This window comes from Dendrobates tinctorius, unplaced genomic scaffold, assembly GCF_039654945.1.
Source record: "Dendrobates tinctorius isolate UK_male_01 unplaced genomic scaffold, ASM3965494v1 ptg000099l, whole genome shotgun sequence".
Taxonomy (NCBI): domain Eukaryota; kingdom Metazoa; phylum Chordata; class Amphibia; order Anura; family Dendrobatidae; genus Dendrobates; species Dendrobates tinctorius.
Genome location: NW_027361767.1, coordinates 7,467,804 through 7,487,669, shown reverse-complemented (window position 1 = coordinate 7,487,669; position 19,866 = coordinate 7,467,804). Strand labels below are relative to the sequence as shown.

At 47.8% G+C, this 19,866-nt stretch overlaps 1 protein-coding gene across 8 annotated transcripts in view; it reads right to left on the bottom strand.

The window, feature by feature from the left end:
• QTRT1 (queuine tRNA-ribosyltransferase catalytic subunit 1) overlaps positions 1-19,866 on the bottom strand; it is a 353,595-nt gene that overhangs the window by 56,763 nt on the left and 276,966 nt on the right. For all 8 annotated transcript variants that reach the window (XR_012234469.1, XR_012234470.1, XM_073587543.1 and 5 more), the window contains one exon: positions 13,658-13,763. Coding sequence is in view for 6 of the 8 variants with exons in the window: in XM_073587543.1 (XP_073443644.1) it covers positions 13,658-13,763 (106 nt within the window). In the remaining 2 variants the exon portion in view is untranslated. The remainder of the gene's footprint in view (positions 1-13,657; positions 13,764-19,866) is intronic.

Genomic DNA, 19,866 nt, shown 5'->3' with positions numbered 1-19,866 from the left:
TTACCTGGCGGGGTTGGTTCTTACGGGTCAGATCAGTGAGGGGCCTGGCTACGCTGCTGTAATTGAAACTGAATGGGAGGAGACACAGATTAGATATTAGAAAAAACTTTTTGACAGTTAGAGTGATCAATGAGTGGAACAAGCTCCACGAGAAGTGGTGAGTTCTCATTCAATGGAAGTCTTCAAACAGAGGCTGGACAGACATCTGACTGGGATGATTTAGCGAATACTACTTTGAGCAGGGGGTTGGACCAGATGGCCCAGGAGGTCCCTTCCAACTCTACGATTCTATGATTCCATGATTCTAATTGGGAACAAATTTCCTGTAATACCCCGCTGTCCCTAGAAACGCCATGACCCGGGTTTTAGTGCGTGGGATGGGCCATTTGGCTATGGCCTCAATCTTGGCTGGTTCTGGTCGCTGTTTCCCACTTCCCACCCAATACCCTAAATACTGAACCTCTGCTTTGCCCACGTGACACTTGTTTGGGTTCAGGGTGATTCCGGCCTGGTGGATCCTGTCCAATACTGTCTCTAGGTGATTTAGATGCTCTTCCCATGTCACACTGTAGATGGCGATGTCGTCCAGGTAGGCACAAGCATAGTCCTGGAGACCATCCAGAAGCCGGTCAGCCAGCCTTTGGAAGGTCGCCGAGGCATTCTTCATCTCGAATGGCATAACTCGAAACTGGAATAAGCCGAACGGGGTGACAAATGCCGACTTGGGAATAGCGTCAGGACTAAGTGGAATCTGCCAGTAGCCTTTGCATAGATCGATGGTGGTCAAATATTTTGCCCCCGCCAGCCGGTCTAACAACTCATCCACACGCGGCATGGGATATGCATCCGTCACTGTTTTCTCATTGAGCTTACGATAGTCTACACAAAACCGTGTAGTCCCATCCTTCTTGGGCACTAACACTACGGGGGATGCCCAGGGACTATCTGACTTTTCAATGACCCCTAAACGCAACATCGCTTGTACCTCTTGTCGCATCCCCTCTCGTACAGACTCAGGGACGCGGAAGAGGTTTTGTCGCAGGGGGGTCTGATCCTGGGTCTCAAACTTGTGTTGTGCCAGGCGAGTGTACCCCGGTCTCTCTGAAAACATCCTCTGTTGCAGCCTCAACAACGCCTCCGCTGCTGTCTCTCCCGGGGGCCTAGGTCTTCACCCAAGTGTACCTGGTCCCATGTTTTAGACTGAGTCCTTTCCCCTAAGACATCCGGCAAGGGAAGTCCGGCTAAATCCTCTGCTTCAGGTGCACAGATGGCCACTACCTCTTCAGGGCGCTCCCGGTAGGGCTTCAGCATATTCACGTGGAGCATGCGGATAACCCTGGGGTCGTCACAATCGGCGACATTATAGGTTATGTTGGCTATTTTCCCCACTACCTGGTAGGGCCCCTGCCATGCAGCTTGAAACTTATTCTGCTTAGTGGGCTCTAACACCTGGACCTTCTGTCCTATTTCCAAAGTGCGCTCTCTTACCCTCTGATCGTACCATATGCTCTGGCGCCGCTGGGTCGCCTGCATGTTCTCACGTACAGCCTGAGTCAGCTCCTGTAGGCGGTCCCGGAATTCCAGCACTTAGGGTACAATAGGTACCACTTCTATGAGGCCCTCCCCTTCCCAGTGTTCCAGCACTAAGTCTAGGGGTCCCCTTACCCGTCTCCCGTATACCAGCTCGAAAGGGGAGAACCCCGTGGATTCTTGGGGCACCTCCCGATAGGCAAACAGGAGGTGTGGCAAGAATTTCTCCCAGTCCCTGTAGGTCCTGATAAAAGTCCCAATGAGCTGATTTAATGTCCCGTTAAAGCGTTCACACAACCCATTGGTTTGCGGGTGGTACGAGGCACTTCTAATGGACTTTACACCGCACAGCTTCCACAGTTGGTTGGTCACCTCTGCTGTAAACTGGGTACCCGGGTCCGAGATAATCTCCCGGGGAAATCCAAACCGTGAGAAAACCTGGAGCAGGGCGGCCGCCACCGTCTCTGCCAGTATGTTAGGTAACGCAACCGCCTCTGGATACCGTGTGGCATAATCTAGCACTGTCAATATATACTTTTTCCCGGACTGACTGGGTTTGGCTAACGGCCCTATCAGATCGACCACTACTCGGCTAAATGGTTCCTCCACAATGGGGAGGGGGCGTAATTTGGCCTTGCATCCATCCCCCCTCTTGCCAATGCGCTGACAACTGTCACAGGTCTGGCAGTACTGACGAACATCATAGGTTACTCCCGGCCAAAAGAAGTTTTGCGTCAGACGATGCCTGGTGCGACTGACGCCGAAGTGCCCGGCCAAGGGTATATCATGAGAGATTCGCAGTAGCTCCTGCCTATACTTCTTGGGAACTACCAGCTGTTGTTTTATAGTGGGGCTCATCCCTGTGTGGTGCTGCTCTGTGATCCGGTAGAGGAGTCCCGGCTTCCATACAAACTGTTCCCCTTCCAGTACTCCTCTCCCCTCGTGTGCCTTCCCACGATATCCCTCTAATGAAGGATCCTCAAGTAACTCCCTCTTAAATTCATCTGGGGTGGCCCAAGAAATGTGTCTGGCTATGGGAATACGTGCAGGGCTGGGATGTCTTACCTGGGCCTCCTCTGAGTGTGATTCCGCCTCCGCAGCTCGAGCTTGTCTCAGGGTGGTCACAGGATAGGTCTCAGCCTGAGGGGCCACCGAGAATGCAGACAACATGGGCCCCAAGTCATTTCCCAGCAAGATGTCTGCAGGCAAATCCTCCATCAAGCCGACCTAAGCAAGGCCATCCCCGACTCCCCAGTTCAGGTGAATCCTGGCAGTGGGTAGGCGATGTATAGCTCCCCCTGCTACACGGACTGCCACTGTCCGGTCCGTCTTCTCTTGGTCCCGGACGAGATGAGGCTTCACAAGGGTCAAAGTTGCTCCGGAATCTCTTAGTCCCTGCATACGTTTCCCATTAACCCACACGACCTGTCGATGCTGTTGTCGATTATCTGCCCGGGCTGCCTGCACGGGGTCTACTTCATGCAGCACTTCCTCCATCTCTTCCACCCCTTGGTTAGTCGTAGCCCCCAATGCCGGGTCAGCTTCACCTTGGTAGCAGTGTACAGCAGCCCGGCTGAAGGTAGCTGTACCCGCCTTTGACCACTGGGTATGCGGAGTCCGGTTGGGGCATTGTCTTTGCAGGTGGCTCAGCTGACGGCAGGTGTGGCATCGCGCCCCAGGGGGACTGTGGTAGGCCAGGTTTCTAGCTGATCCCCCTACAATCTTCGGTGGTTTGGGGCCCTCCAGGTCCATGGGCGGGCCCCTAGTGACCACCTTTGATCCGGAGAACTGCGGCCTCCTGGCATCATGATGTTCATCGGCCAGACGAGCGGCTTCCTCAAGAGTCGTTGGCCGCCTGTCCCGAAGCCATTCCTGTGTCTCGGGGTTTAGTCCATTAAAGAATCGTTCTAACAGGAAGAGCTGGAGGACGTCCTCCTTAGTGGTTGCTTGGCTCCCTTGTACCCACTGTAGCAGTGACCGCCGTAATTTACAGGCCCATTCAGCGTGGGTATCGGTTACGCGTTTTATAAGTCCGCGGATCTTTTGGCGATAGGCCTCTGGTGTAAGCGCACACCGGGCCAAGATCACTTCTTTGATCCGCTCATAGTCCAAACAGTCCTCATCAGGTACCGTGCGATAGGCGTCCGCTGCTCAGCCTGTCAGCTTGCTGGCCAGAATCTGAACCCATTCCTCCGGCTTTACTTGATGAAGGGCACACTGCCGCTCAAAGTCCTACAGAAAGCCATCAATGTCTTCCTCTGCCTCCCCCAACTGTCGGAAGGCATTGTACTGGATCTTTTTGTGGCTTACTGTTGAAGGTACCTGGTCGAAGGCCAGAGCTCCCCCTGTTCGCTGGCTCTCCCCTCTCCGCTCTGCCATCTCCATCTTGGCCAGCTCCACTTTGATCCGCTCTGCCATCTCCATCTTGGCTAGCTCTATCCTGGTCCGCTCGGCCATCTTTTCCTTCAGATCAGTACGCACATCAGCCATCACCTCTCGTATGATCTCTACTGCAGGGTTTGGGCCATAGAACGCCAGTCTGTTCTTTACCTCCCTCTGGAATTCGGTCTCCTCCACGTTCACATTGGGGGCGCTGCACTGTCGTGTTCCATGATGGCTGCTATCAAATCCGCTTTTGTTTTGCTGCTGGCGATCAACCCTCAGGCTTCCACCAGATCTTTTAATGTAGTCCTCTGTTGTGAGTTCATTTTCCCCTTCGTCACTGAGGTCTGGTGAACTCCCTATTCTGGTAAAGGAAGGTAATGAGCCTGATTATCAGGCACCTGAGCCTAATGATGATGACTGGCTGAGTGGAGTCACGGACTGGATTATAAGGCTGCCGACGCCCTTCTGCCCTGCGGGTGATTTCTCTGTGGACTTCTATGAGACCAGTCTGATTCCTGCTTCTCTAAAGCTAAGTTTTCTGCTTTGCCTGCTAGCATTTGTGTTTTGTTTTTGTTTGCCTTGCTTTTCTGGATTCTGCCATTCCCTGCTGGGGTGAGCTGAATCTCCTTTTGCCGGTTGCTCTGTCTTCAGAATATTCCTGAGTACTGACATAGCTTTTTGAAGCCTAGCGTCTTCAGGGCCTTTTTCACTGTCAGTCTGTTGGCTCTTATTTTCATAGGGTTTTTCACGGATTGCAGACAGCAGCCTTCCTGTCCTTTCCTATCTAGTTAGCTTGGGCCCCGTCTTTGCTCAGTCTATCTTTCTGTCTGTGTTGTGTTCTTTCTTCTTGCTTCACCGTCATTATATGTGGGGGGCTGCCTTTTGCTTTGGGGTCTGCTCTGGGGCAGTTTAGATTTCCCTTTCTGTCTTTAGGCTATTTAGTCCTCCGGCTGTGATCGAGGGGTCTAGGGCATCGTAGGAACCCCCTGTCATGATATGTATTTTTCCCCGATACTTTGCAATGTCTTGTGTGTACCTGTAACAATATGTTTCCTTCCCCCATTGCCTGTGTCTCTGGGACTATAATGTAATTATGTAAGTAACCTGTCTCCTTTCCACAAGACTTGTGTATCTAGACCATAATTGAATTCAGGCTTGGGTCAACACAGCTAGGGGAATCACCATTGTTCTCCTCAGCAGGGGGAGGACTCACAATGCACATCCTCCTAGACACAGCGGTGCCTTGCTGTGGGCCAAACCATTGCATAGGAGGAGTGGAACCCTCCTCCACTACACACATGGGCTGATCCAGGAGCAGAGACACTAGATCCCTGTGCAACTCAGTCAGATGTGAGTTGGATGCTGAAAGAGAAGGGCGAGGCTGTCTGAGGAAGCCTCGGCCTTAGTGTGATCGTGGCAGATTTCTGGGACTCTAAAAGGACTATGGTTTTGTGATCTGGCACAAGGATTGTCGGGAGGTGCCCCCGAATCAGTTTCCTGTGGACTTATTTTGGGACTCTGCAAATTACCTTCGTGTTGTTCCTGTGTTCTGGTCAATAAATCTGTTGGATCGTTTCCAGGCCTGTTGTCCCTCCTTGCTCTGGAGAATACTCCCGTCACAAACTGGTTGGCAGCGGTGGGATCGGAGCAGAAGGAATGGAGAACGGCCCATCAACATCGGGAACCAGCACCGCAGAGTACAAGAACTGGACTGCGGTGAACCTACAAACAAAGGCCCGTGAACTGGGAGTCAGCTACAAGGGACTCTCCAAGGAGCAGCTGATTGAGGCTTTGGAAGCAGTTCACCTGCAAGATGATGCTGAGGAAGGATCCTCACAGCAAAGAGAGGAAAGACGGCAGCCGGAGGTAAATACCCAAAAAAGTCAGTGGGTTGTGTGGTACGAGGAGGAGATGGCCTTGCTGGGAGAAGAGGCTACCATAGAAGATAAGAGGGAGGTCATGCGCACAGCCAAGGAGAGGCAGCGCAGGATGGAGGAGAGGGCAATGCTGGAGAGGGAGATCGCTTTGGAGGCAGCGAGAAGCTCCAGACAGACTGTACCCACAGCATCCCCCATGAGGGAACTCCCCAGAGTGTCCCGCAAAGACTTCAAGCCGTTTAATGAGGCTTCCGGTGACATTGAGGGATTCTTCCTGGACTTTGAGCATCAGTGTCGATTAATGGGAGTCCCGGAAAGGGAGCACGTCCGACATCTTGTGGGGCTCTTAGAGGGTGGAGCTGCTGCAGCCTATAGAGCTATGGACCCTCGGTGGAACTGTGAGTATGCAGAGATTAAACGGACTGTTCTAGAACATTATGCTGTGACCCCAGACACTTACAGGACCCAGTTTCGTACTTTAGCCTGTAATGAGGAAGTGTCTTTCAAGATGTATGCCCACAGACTCAAACAAATATGTAATCGCTGGCTGGAGGCAGAGGAGGCCTTAACCTGGAACACCTGTCTCCAGGTTATCCTAAAAGAACAATTTTTTGCCCAGTGCCCCGCTGAGATCAGGGAATGGGTGCGTGAGAGGAAACCTGCTACAGTGGAAAAAGCTGCATCTCTCGCTGATGAGGCTCTCACCATCAAGCCTCGGTGGAGAGTTCTGTTGGAGGATGGAGAGAGGCCTACCAGCTCCACAACACCGGTGGCCCCCAGTTCTTCTGTCCCCATTGTTCCCCGTTCCTCTGAGCCACCACCTCGTGTTGATACCTGTGTTAATGTGCCTCCTGTTGCTTCCACTGCGTTTTCTGGAATACGACGAGGAGAGGAAATAGCAGAGCGCAGGTGTTATGGTTGTGGGCATCCGGGGCATCTGCAGGACTCATGTCCAGCCAGCTCATGGAGGAATCGTCCTCAAACCCCTACAGCACCTTCAGGTGGGAGCCGACCGGCAGGTTCCCTTACTCCTCACCCAAGAGGACGCATTGGATGGAGTGAGACACAGCGCAGATGCTATCGATGTGGGCAGCCGGGGCATCTGCAAGCCTCCTGCCCAGCTGTTCAAATGAGGATTGATCCTGTACCCAATCATATTATTAATTATGTACAGCCAAGTGCCATGGAGGAAGACGTGTCACCACTACGTGAGGACTGGCCTAGTGCCTCACCCACCCATGTTGCACCACTAGGAGTTTATGGTGTGCGACCCGCAGCTATGACGACTTCAGCTCATCGAGGTAAGCACTTGCAGGAGGTCGTGCTGGATGGACAAAGACTTGTTGGATTTTGTGACTCAGGGGCTTTCCTCACGCTGGCTGATCCCCGAGTGGTTCGGCCTGAGGCAATCCATAGAGGACCTGGGATTGTCATTGAACTGGCTGGTGGACAATGGAGGACTATTCCCACAGCCACTGTGGATCTGAACTTTGGTTTTGGGGTCAGGCGATGTGTGGTTGGGGTGATGGGTGGTCTGCCTGCAGCTGTTCTCCTGGGCAATGATGTGGGAAAGCTACGATGCCAATTCGTGGCTGCATTAAGCCACATGTAAGTTACGCCATGCCTTTGTGTACTTAACCAGTGACCTGTAGAGGTCCCTAGTACGTACACAAATTAGGAGGGGAAGGGATTGTCATGATATGTATTTTTCCCCAATACTTTGCAATGTCTTGTGTGTACCTGTAACAATATGTTTCCTTCCCCCATTGCCTGTGTCTCTGGGACTATAATGTAATTATGTAAGTAACCTGTCTCCTTTCCACAAGACTTGTGTATCTAGACCATAATTGAATTCAGGCTTGGGTCAACACAGCTAGGGGAATCACCATTGTTCTCCTCAGCAGGGGGAGGACTCACAATGCACATCCTCCTAGACACAGCGGTGCCTTGCTGTGGGCCAAACCATTGCATAGGAGGAGTGGAACCCTCCTCCACTACACACATGGGCTGATCCAGGAGCAGAGACACTAGATCCCTGTGCAACTCAGTCAGATGTGAGTTGGATGCTGAAAGAGAAGGGCGAGGCTGTCTGAGGAAGCCTCGGCCTTAGTGTGATCGTGGCGGATTTCTGGGACTCTAAAAGGACTATGGTTTTGTGATCTGGCACAAGGATTGTCGGGAGGTGCCCCCGAATCAGTTTCCTGTGGACTTATTTTGGGACTCTGCAAATTACCTTCGTGTTGTTCCTGTGTTCTGGTCAATAAATCTGTTGGATCGTTCCCAGGCCTGTTGTCCCTCCTTGCTCTGGAGAATACTCCCGTCACACCCCCCACGGCTACTGCTAGTTGTGTTGATAGGTTCAGGGGTCTGCAATCCGATAGCTGCCAACCACTCTGGTTTTCTGGACTTAGCTAGCACTTCTGTTTTTGCCTCCTACGGTGACTCAATCATAACAGTCCTCTTTAACTTCTGGTAGTTATTTTCCATTCATTCCTTTCCTCCTGTAGAAGGGGTATCAAATCCCACTGCTGCCACCAGTGTAACGGGGTCTACCCAAGCTGGGGTACCTCTTTCAGTACCACCCCGTGTTTTCGGAGGTCCGCTCTGCGTTGGCTGGAGTCTGAATGAATGATGCTGGCTGGAATTCCTCTGAGTGCATGGGCGCATATAAAAGATCATTGCTTCTCCATGTATTTCCAGTCTGACAACACTTTACTCACAGGACACAGAATATATCACACAGATACAGAGGGCAGGCCAGACATGCATTACAAAAGCAGGTGGCCGGAGCCTGCGGATGTTTACTGTGGAAATTACAAAGGTGGGGGAAGGGCGGACAAAAAGGGGAATGCTGATACATTAGGGACATGCATCTCTCATAGAACCTATTATACATCCATATAACTGCACAACATATTCTGGGTGCTAAGTGGTTCTGTAACACGTTACTGTCACAAGCTGACTCACGCCCAGAGTCGGATGCTCCTGAAGAAACCCCGCAGTTTTGGAAGGAAAGGGGGCGGCTGTTCATTTATGAAGGAAAGCTGTATCGGAGGAGTATCAATGCCCGCACTCATGAGCTTGTCTGGCAGGTGGTAGTCCCAAAGAGAGAGGCATCAATGGTCTTGGAAGCATACCACAATGGAGTTGGCCACTTCGGATGGAAGAAGTTGGAAGCATTGCTCCGGGAGAGATTCTACTGGGCTGGTATGAAGAAAGCCATTGAAAAGTGGTGCCGAGAGTGTGAACAATGTAACCTGCGCAGAAAGGATCCAAACAGCCAGAGAGCTCCTCTACAGCCAATAATAACCAGACAGCCACTCGAGTTGGTCGCCCTGGACCATGTGAAGCTGGTCCCAAGCCGCTCAGGCTACATCTATGCTCTTACCATCGTGGACCACTACTCAAGATTCCTGGTAGCTGTGCGTGTCAAAGATCAAACAGCCAGGACAGAAGCCAGAGCCTTTCAACAGCACTTCTGTAGACCACATGGATATCCTGAGCGAGTGCTTACAGATCAAGGTCCAGCTTTTGAGGAAGAAGTGTTCCAGGAATTCTGTAACTTGTACGGTTGTAAGAAGATCAGGACAACACCGTACCATCCACAGACCAATGGCATGTGTGAAAAGATGAACCAGGTGGTGATCGGCCTACTGAAGACCTTGCCCTTGGAAGAGAGGAATCTCTGGCCAGAAAAGTTGCCAGATCTGGTAGACCTCTACAACCACATTCCTGTGAATTCCACCAACTTCACTCCAGCCTACCTCATGAGAGCAAGGCCTGATAAACTGCCTATTGATTTGGATATGGGAGTCCTGACACCTGAAGTAATATCACCAGATGCTGACTGGGATACAGAAAGACAACAACAGTACCGTAGAGTACAAGAGTGTGTGGAGAAGAGTCTAGCTCAGGCAAGACAAAAACAAGAGAGGAACTACAATCAGCATGCACCTGCAGTTCCCTTGTCACCAGGAGAACAAGTCCTCAAGAGGAAAAGGAGGATGCATAAATTGGATGAACAATGGGAAGCTAAACCCTACACCATTCTACCCTCAAACTTTGACAATACCAAGGTGTGCCTTATTAGTAAAGATGGAGGAGAAACCTCAGCAGCAATATCAAGGGATCATTTGAAATTGTGCCCTGACCAGCTAAAGGAAAGAATGGAAGAACAAAATAACATCCAACCCATAGAAGAAGAAAAGGTCAGCACCATACTTGGAGAATTCCCTGCAAATTGGACTAAAGTAAATGATGCCATATTCGTGCCAGTGTTGACATTTCCCCAACTGGTAGTACAAGAAGAAATGACTCAAGAAAATCCTGAAGATCAGGAAAATCAGGCAGCAGATGCCACACCAGCAGTGGAGCCAGAGAACCCTCGCCCTGCCAGTGGTGAATCTGTCATGCCCACAGTGAGTAGAACTGGTCCTAGGAAATCTAGTATCCCTGTGCTACGCAGACCCATCAGTAGTGTATCCAGTACATCACACACTACACCAGTAGTTAGCATCAGGCAACCAGTAAGGTCCCCAATCACACCAATGTTACGCAGGTCTACCCGTACTACACAAGGTATACCGCCCATCAGATATCGTGTGAAGATAAGTTCCCGTAAATGTTGAAATTGTGCGTATATCTCTTGTGCCTGCAGATATTCTGCAAGATTGTTCCTTTTTGAATTTTTCCCGTTTTGTTTTATGGACATTCTGGCCACAGGACTGTGTGTGGTCACTACCCTTGTAAATAGTTCACCAACTGCCCAGGAATGGACCATGGACATTGATGCTTGGACTTATCATCATAGGACTATTTTTGGAGCTTTTGGTTTTTGTAATTTTTCATTTTTCTAAATCTTGTACATTTATATTTGTTTATATGTTTTTCATGTTTTCCTTTTATCAGCCCAGGAGTACTGACTTTCACTAGGGGGGAATGTGGCGCCCCCAGGAGTATGGTCGCCACAGTGGCATTGCCTTCCTCCAGGGAGGGTGATGTCAGACTTGGAGGCAATGAAGGGTCTCTCTAGCAGTTAATCATTTTCATGCAACACGGTTCCCACTCCGGGCCAGCAGAGGGAGCTCTGAACCAGGATTGGGGGAGGAGCGCGCTCTGGGGGCCAGGAAGGGAAATAGTCAGTTAGTGTGAGGAGGGCAAAGAGTGTAGATGTGTGGAGAGAAGCTGGAGGTTGAGCTGAGGATAGAGATCTCCCTCCCAGTGATAGCGCATGATCTGGAGCCTAGTCTCCACGGTTGTATGGATACTGAAGGTCCTGCAACAGAAACCAGAAAAATAAGAAGCTGTAAATGCTCTATTCCCAACTATGACTCGGAGGCACAACAGCGACGGGTGAGCCAAGAGAGATAGAGGGCTACAGCTGTCTGCCATACGAGGTAGTTCTAAGAGAAGATAGGAAGGAGGAACTTCAGTGTAACACAGTACTGGATGTACCTCAAGCCAGCGCTAGGAAGGAGACTACACAACCCATCTGATAGAGAGATCCCTGAGTTGCTTCCAGGCTAGCCTGCTCCTGTGCCATCTGTAACCAGGACCCTGGACTGCGTTTGCCAAGTAAAGGTAAAGAAACAGCACACTGTTGTGTCCTTGCCTCCTTCCTGCAACATCCTCAGCACTACTACATCTCTGTGCCAAACACTGCACCCTCTTTCTAAACATTCCGCTACACTGCCCTGGGACCAACAGCCCTACCTGTGGAGGGCTACAACATCATTGCTGCACTACACCATCTGTCCCAGAGGATCTGCTTGCAGCGTCGGCTTAACACCTCCCTTGCCGAACACCACAGGTGGCGTCACGAATCACTTATAAACTTTATTCCCAACTCAACCCCTTTTACATGGGCGTCCAGGGCCACGGACCGGGTCACCGCTGCTGTGACAATCCCCTCTGAGAGACCGGCCCGGTACGAGTACCCCACAGCCCTGGGAGGGCGACCCACATCTCCTAAGAAAACTTCTTACTTTTGGGTGGCATTTAACGTCATCTTCCTAGAGGGAATGTCAGGATTGTGTGTGCAGTATACGTTTCTATTATACTGCTGGAGACTAGAGAGGCAGGATTGCAGCATGGATAACACCCGATAGGAGAGTGGGTATAAACACAGAAGCCTTTTAATGTGCCTCCATTGGCCATTTCCTCATTTTGAGTAGCATATAACCTCAAATTCATAGAGGGGGTACAGTTTTATTCCACTTTGAATGTCAGGATTGTGTAGGCAGTATAAAATCTAATGTACTGCTGGAAACTAGACACACAGGATTACACCATAGATAACACCGGAAGGGAGAGTGGGAATAAACACAGAAGCCTTTGCATGTGCCTCCTTAGGCCATTTCTTCATTTTGATGACATATAACAACATCATCTTCATAGAGGGGGGACAGTTTTATTCCACTTTGAATGTCAGGATTGTGCAGGCAGTATAAAATCTAATGTACTGCAGGAGACTAGACACACAGGATCACATCATAGATAACACCAGACAGAAGAGTGGGTATAAACATAAAAGCCTTTGCATGTGTCTCCATTTTGAGTGACATCTTCCTTGAGATTGTGAAGCTTTATTCCACTTTAAATCTCAGTATACTTCGGGCATAATAAGAGCTATTGTACTGTTGGAGACTAGACACACAGGATAACACCATCGATAACAGCTGACGTGGTAGAGGGTATGAACACAGAAGATTTTATATTCATCTCCTAAGGCTATTTCTTAATTTTGGGTGGCATTTAACGTAATCTTGAGGGAATGTCAGGGTTGTGTGGGCAGTATAAGATTTATTGTAGTGCTGGATACTAGATAGGCAGGATTACACAATGAATAACAATAGACAAGGGAGTTAGTTTAAAAACAGAAAATTTTGCATGTATCACCTTAGACTATTTCTTAATTTTGGGTGGTATTTAATGTCATCATCCTAGAGGAGGTAAAAGGTTAATTCTCATTAGTCCCCATGCATGATGCTGCTATAAAGTGCACACCTCCTGCTGTGCTGCCTATTGCAGTAAATCATATGCAATAAAGTACAGTAAAGCATACATACCAACCTCAAATTGCTGTATACTTAAGGCCCATTTCACTCCAAAAATACTCAGGAAAGCCTCTTTAATGTATATCATTGTTAATGTTTTTCCCTCTAAGGTAAATTATTATAAACTTATAGAAATTTGCTGATATTAATACATTTCAATGGATGACCCAGATATCAGACTCAGCCCCTGTATTACACAGCCCCTGTGCTCATAACGGGATCAGAACGAGATATTAAAGGCCTTTGAAAGGTCTCTAGAGATAGATCACAGGGCGCCATATTTTTTCATAAAGAGAATTACGCTTTCAGCTCCTAAGCAAAACCAGAGAGAAAGATCACACTGCAACCATCAGGAAACCAAGCATGAGGCCAATAATGTAGAAAATCTTTTGAACCTTCAAAAAAAATATTGAAGATCCATCACTTTGTCCTGAGCAGAAACTAAGACAGGTCTCAGTGAGCTTTACATAATCCCCTTCCCATCAAGGCCAATTTCAGTTTTGCTCTTTCATCTTTACCGTTTCTTCTCTTAACGGTCATTCTTTTTCTATTTCTCCATTGACATAGCTGTACCAGAAGGTTATATTGTACTATTTTCAGCGACAAATATTTTCAGCACTTTTTATTGTATTGTTTGGTGGCGGAGGTGTGGCACTTGCTAAATGACACATCTGACATTGGGTTTCTTCGATCACTAATTCTATATACTGCAATACCACAGCAATAGGAAAACCATACTAGGCTGTGTATTATGACCCAACTGGATCCATTATGTGATCGACAATGATGGTAGACCAGCTTAAAGCATACCTTATCAAGACGCAAGCAGCAATATGGACTCTTCTGCTGGAGGAGATGGCACAAGGTGGGCGAACTGCCAATGTAGGGAGTATTGGATGGATAACCCTTCACCCAGCTGAGGAGAAATAAGAGACAACGGCTCAAATGTTATACTACAAATATTGTAGAAAATGCATGAAGTCTCGAATTTCATTTGACTTGTATAAACAAAAAAATAACTACTATAATACTCCCCTATGTGCAAGAATATAACTACTATAATACTGCCCCTATGTACAAGAATATAACTACTATAATACTGCCTCTATGTACAAGAATATAACTACTATAATACTGCACCCTATGTACAAGAATATAACTACTATAATACTGCCCCTATGTACAAGAATATAACTACTATAATACTGCCCCCTATGCACAAGAATATAACTACTATAATACTGTCCCCTATGTACAAGAATATAACTACTATAATACTGCCCCCTATGTACAAGAATATAACTACTATAATACTGCAACCTAAGTACAAGAATATAACTGCTATAATACTGCCCCTATGTACAAGAATATAACCGCTATAATACTGCTCCTATGTACAAGAATATAACCGCTATAATACTGCCCATATGTACAAGAATATAACTACTATAATACTGCCTCCTATGTACAAGAATATAACTACTATAATACTGCCCATATGTACCAGAATATAACTACTATAATACTGCCTCCTATGTACAAGAATATAACTGCTATAATACTGCTCCTATGTACAAGAATATAACCTGTTATGATTGAGTCACCGTAGGAGGCAAAAATAGAAATGCTAGCTAAGTCCAGAAAACCAGAGAAGTTGGCAGCTATCGGATTGCAGACCCCTGAACCTATCAACACAACTAGCAGTAGGTGTGGGGGGCTCCTACGATGCCCTAGGCCCCTCGATCACAGCCGGAGGACTACATAGCCTAAAGACAGAAAGGGAAATCTAAACTGCCCCAGAGCAGACCCCAAAGCAAAAGGCAGCCCCCCACATATAATGACGGTGAAGCAAGAAGAAAGAACAAAACACAGACAGAAAGATAGACTGAGCAAAGATGGGGCCCACACTAGCTTAGATAGGAAAGGACAGGAAGGCTGCTGTCTGCAATCCGTGAAAAACCCTATGAAAATAAGAGCCAACCAACTGACAGTAAAAAAGGCCCTGAAGACGCTAGACTTCAAAAAAGCTATGTCAGTACTCAGGAATATTCTGAAGACAGAGCAACAGGCAAAAGGAGATTCAGCTCACACCAGCAGGGAATGGCAGAATCCAGAAAAGCAAGGAAAACAAAACACTAATGCAAAAAGGCAAAGCAGAAATCTTAGCTTTAGATGAGCAGGAATCAGACTGGTTTCCTAGAAGTCCACAGAGAAATCACCCGCAAGCCAGAAGGGCGTCGGCAGCCTTATATCCAGTCATTAACTCCACTCAGCCAGTCATCATCATCAGCCCCAGGTGTTTGACAATCAGGCTCACTACCTTTCTTCACCAGAAGAGGGAGTTCCTCGGGCCTCAGTAGTGAAGGGGAAAATGAACTCACAACAGTACCTCCCCCTTGAGGAGGGGTCACCGAACCCTTAACCACGCCACCAGGGCGATCAGGGTGAGCCCGATGAAAGGCACGCACCAATCTTTTGGCATGAATATCAGAGGCAGAGACCCAGGAATTATCCTCCTGACCATAACCCTTCCACTTAACCAAATACTGGAGTCTCCGTCTAGCCAGACGGGAATCCAGTACTTTTTCTACCTCATATTCCATGTTACCTTCAACCAATAAAGGGTCTGGAGGTGCAATCCCCGGAACAACAGGTTCAACAAACCTCTTCAACAAAGATTTATGGAACACATTATGGATTTTAAATGTGACAGGAAGAGCCAAACGAAAAGAGACCGGATTAATAATCTCCAAAATCCTGTAAGGTCCAATAAATCTAGGCTTAAACTTAGGAGAAGCCACCTTCATAGCAATATTTTTTGATGATAACCACACCATATCACCAACCTTAAATTGGGGACCAATGGTCCTATGTCGGTTGGAAAACCGCTGGGCCTTTTCCTGGGAGAGAGATAACTTATCCACCACTTGGTCCCAGATCTGGTGCATTCTCTCCCCCACAGTGTCAACCCCTGGGCAGGCAGAGGGCTCCACCTGCCCTGAAGAAAATCGAGGATGAAACCCAAAGTTACAAAAAAAAAGAAGACATCAAAGTGGCAGAACTAGCTCTATTATTTAAAGCAAATTCGGCCAAGGGCAAAAATGAAACCCAATCATCCTGATCAGCAGAAATAAAACATCTCAAATATGACTCCAAGGTCTGGTTTGTTCTCTCTGTCTGCCCATTGGTCTGAGGGTGAAAAGCAGAGGAGAAGGACAACTGAATTCCCAGCTTGGAACAGAAAGTTCTCCAAAATCTAGACACAAACTGGACTCCTCTGTCAGATGCAATGTTCTCAGGAATCCCGTGCAAGCGAACCACCTGTTGTAAAAACAGGGGCACCAATTCAGAGGAAGACGGCAACTTAGGGAGTGGTACAAGATGAACCATCTTAGAGAACCTATCACAAATCACCCAAATAACAGTCATCCTTTGAGAGACAGGCATAACAGAGATGAAATCCATTGAAATATGGGTCCATGGCCTCTTGGGGACAGGCAAAGGCATCAACAACCCACTAGAGCGAGAACACGATTTAGACCGGGAGCACGTCCCACAGGACTGCACAAAATTCCTGACATCACGAGACAAGGAGGGCCACCAAATAGACCGACTCACCAGATCTCTAGTACCAAAAATACCTGGATGACCAGCCAAAGCAGAGCAATGAACTTCAGACATCACTCTCTTCTTCCACTGGTCAGGAACATACAACTTTCCACTGGGACAACGCTCAGGTTTGTCCTCCTGGAACACTTCCAGAGCACGTCTCAAATCGGGCGAGATGGCAGAAAGAACTACCCCTTCGCCTAAGATGGTAGCAGACTTGGTCACCACAGGAGAATCAGCAAAGAAGCTCCTAGAGAGGGCGTCAGCCTTGACATTCTTAGTTCCAGGAAGAAAAGAAACCACAAAATCAAAACGTGTAAAAAACAAGGCCCACCTAGCCTGTCTAGGGTTCAAGCGCTTAGCCGACTCTAGGTAAATCAAATTCTTGTGGTCAGTGAGGACCACGACTTGATGCTTAGCTCCCTCCAACCAATGTCTCCACTCCTCAAATGCCCATTTCATGGCTAACAGTTCCCGATTCCCCACATCATAGTTACGTTCAGATGGAGAGAACTTTCGGGAAAGGAAAGCACAGGGATTCATTTTAGATGTTACAGGATCCTTTTGGGACAAACAGCTCCTGCACCAATCTCAGAAGCATCCACCGCTACCTGGAACGGAAGTGAGACATCAGGTTGCCGCAAAACCGGGGCGGAGGTGAATCTTCGCTTCAGCTCCTGAAAGGAAGAAACAGCCTCCGGAGACCAATTTAACACATCAGCACCCTTCTTAGTCAAATCAGTCAATGGCTTGGCAATACTAGAAAATTTTGCTATAAATTTCCGATAAAAATTAGCAAAACCCAAAAACTTCAGGAGGGCCTTCAAAGAAGTGGGCTGAACCCAATCGTAAATGGCCTGTACCTTGGCCGGGTCCATTTCAATAGTTGACGGGGACAAAATAAATCCCAAAAAAGAAATCCTCTGTACTCCAAAAAGGCATTTAGATCCTTTGACATACAGGGAATTCTCCCTCAAGATCCGGAACACAGTCCAAATATGTTCCACATGAGAATCCCAATCCTTGGAGAAGATCAAAATATCATCCAGATAGATAATCAAAAATTTATCGACAAAATCTCGGAAAATATCGTTCATGAAGCACTGGAAGACAGAAGGGGCATTAGTGAGCCCAAAAGGCATCACCAGGTACTCAAAATGTCCCTCCGGAGTATTAAACGCCGTCTTCCATTCATCCCCATGCTTAATGCGAATAAGATTATACGCCCCCCTAAGGTCAAGCTTGGTAAACCAGCAAGCACCTTTAACTCTGGAGAATAGATCAGAAATCAGGGGTAACGGATACTGATATTTAACAGTAATTTTGTTGAGAGCACGATAATCAATACAAGGTCTTAATGATCCATCCTTTTTGGCTACAAAAAAAAAACCGGCACCTAAGGGTGACGAGGATGGTCTAATATGACCCTTCTCCAACGCCTCCTTAATATAGGATCGCATAGCCTCGTGCTCGGGTACAGATAAATTGAAGAGCCGACCCTTGGGAAATTTACACCCCGGGCTCAGTTCAATTGCACAGTCATAACTCCTATGAGGAGGCAGAGACGCAGACTCATTCTCACTAAATACATCATAAAAGTCCGCCAAATAATCAGGAACATCATGCGACTGAGGAGAGGTGGAAAACACCGGAGCCTCACTAAAGGTACACCGACCACCCCAACTCACCACAGACACAGATTTCCAATCCAAAACTGGATTATGAATTTGTAACCAGGGAAACCCCAGAACAATAGTATCATGCAGATTATGTAACACCAAAAACCTGCAATTTTCTTGATGGTCTGGGGCGACCCGCATTACCACCTGGGTCCAAAACTGAGGTTTATTTTTAGCCAAAGGAGTAGCATCAATCCCCCTCAAAGGGATAGGCGTCTGCAGAGGTGTCATCGGAAATCCACAACGTTTAGCAAAATCCAAGTCCATTAGGTTTAGAGCTGCTCCCGAATCCACAAAAGCCTTGGCGGAAAATGTGGACAGGGAACAGATGAGAGTAATAGCCAAAAGAAACTTAGGTTGAACACCACCAACAGAAAACGTGTGTGCAAAGCGTTTCTCGCGTTTAGGACAGACAGAAATAACATGCGAGGCATCTCCACAGAAAAAACACAACTTATTACGCCTTCTGAACTCCTGACGCTGCTCTCTGGAAAAAACTCTATCACATTGCATAGGTTCAGACATCTGTTCAACAGGTGGCAACACCGCTCGTGCAGCTCTGCGTTCGCGTAAACGCCGATCAACCTGAATGGCTAAAGACATAGAATCGTCAAGACCAGAGGGAACAGGAAATCCCACCATAGTATCCTTTATGGCTTCTGACAACCCCTTCCGAAAGAGAGCAGCCAAGGCATTATCATTCCAGGTAGTAAGTACTGCCCACTTTCGGAATTTTTGACAGTACAATTCTGCAGAATCACGACCCTGGTTCAATGCCAGCAGGGTCTTTTCAGCCTGATCAATGGCATTAGGTTCGTCATACAACAACCCCAAGGCCTGAAAAAATGCGTTCACATTAGTCAGAATAGGATCATCTGGTTTCAAAGAAAACGCCCAATCCTGGGGAACGCCACGCAGCAAAGAGATGACAATTTTAACCTGCTGCGCGGAGCTCCCTGACGAGTTAGGCTTCAAGGCAAAAAATAATTTACAATTATTTTTGAAATTCAAAAATTTAGACCGATCCCCAAAAAATACATCAGGTGTAGGAATCTTTGGTTCAGCAGCATGTGAATGAGCAAGGTAGGCAGAAATTCCCCGCACTTCAGCAGCGAGCTGCTCCACACGATCAGACAATTGCTTTATCTCCATTGAGAGAAAAAAAAATTCCCCCTACGGCCTCAGAGATATAGAGGAAAAAATATACACACTTTTTTTTTTTTTTTTTTTTTTTTTACAATTCTTTCCTGCTATTGAGTACCCTAGAATCTGCGGTATGGCGGGTGATTCTGTTATGATTGAGTCACCGTAGGAGGCAAAAATAGAAATGCTAGCTAAGTCCAGAAAACCAGAGAAGTTGGCAGCTATCGGATTGCAGACCCCTGAACCTATCAACACAACTAGCAGTAGCCGTGGGGGGCTCCTACGATGCCCTAGGCCCCTCGATCACAGCCGGAGGACTACATAGCCTAAAGACAGAAAGGGAAATCTAAACTGCCCCAGAGCAGACCCCAAAGCAAAAGGCAGCCCCCCACATATAATGACGGTGAAGTAAGAAGAAAGAACAAAACACAGACAGAAAGATAGACTGAGCAAAGATGGGGCCCACGCTAGCTTAGATAGGAAAGCACAGGAAGGCTGCTGTCTGCAATCCGTGAAAAACCCTATGAAAATAAGAGCCAACCAACTGACAGTAAAAAAGGCCCTGAAGACGCTAGGCTTCAAAAAAGC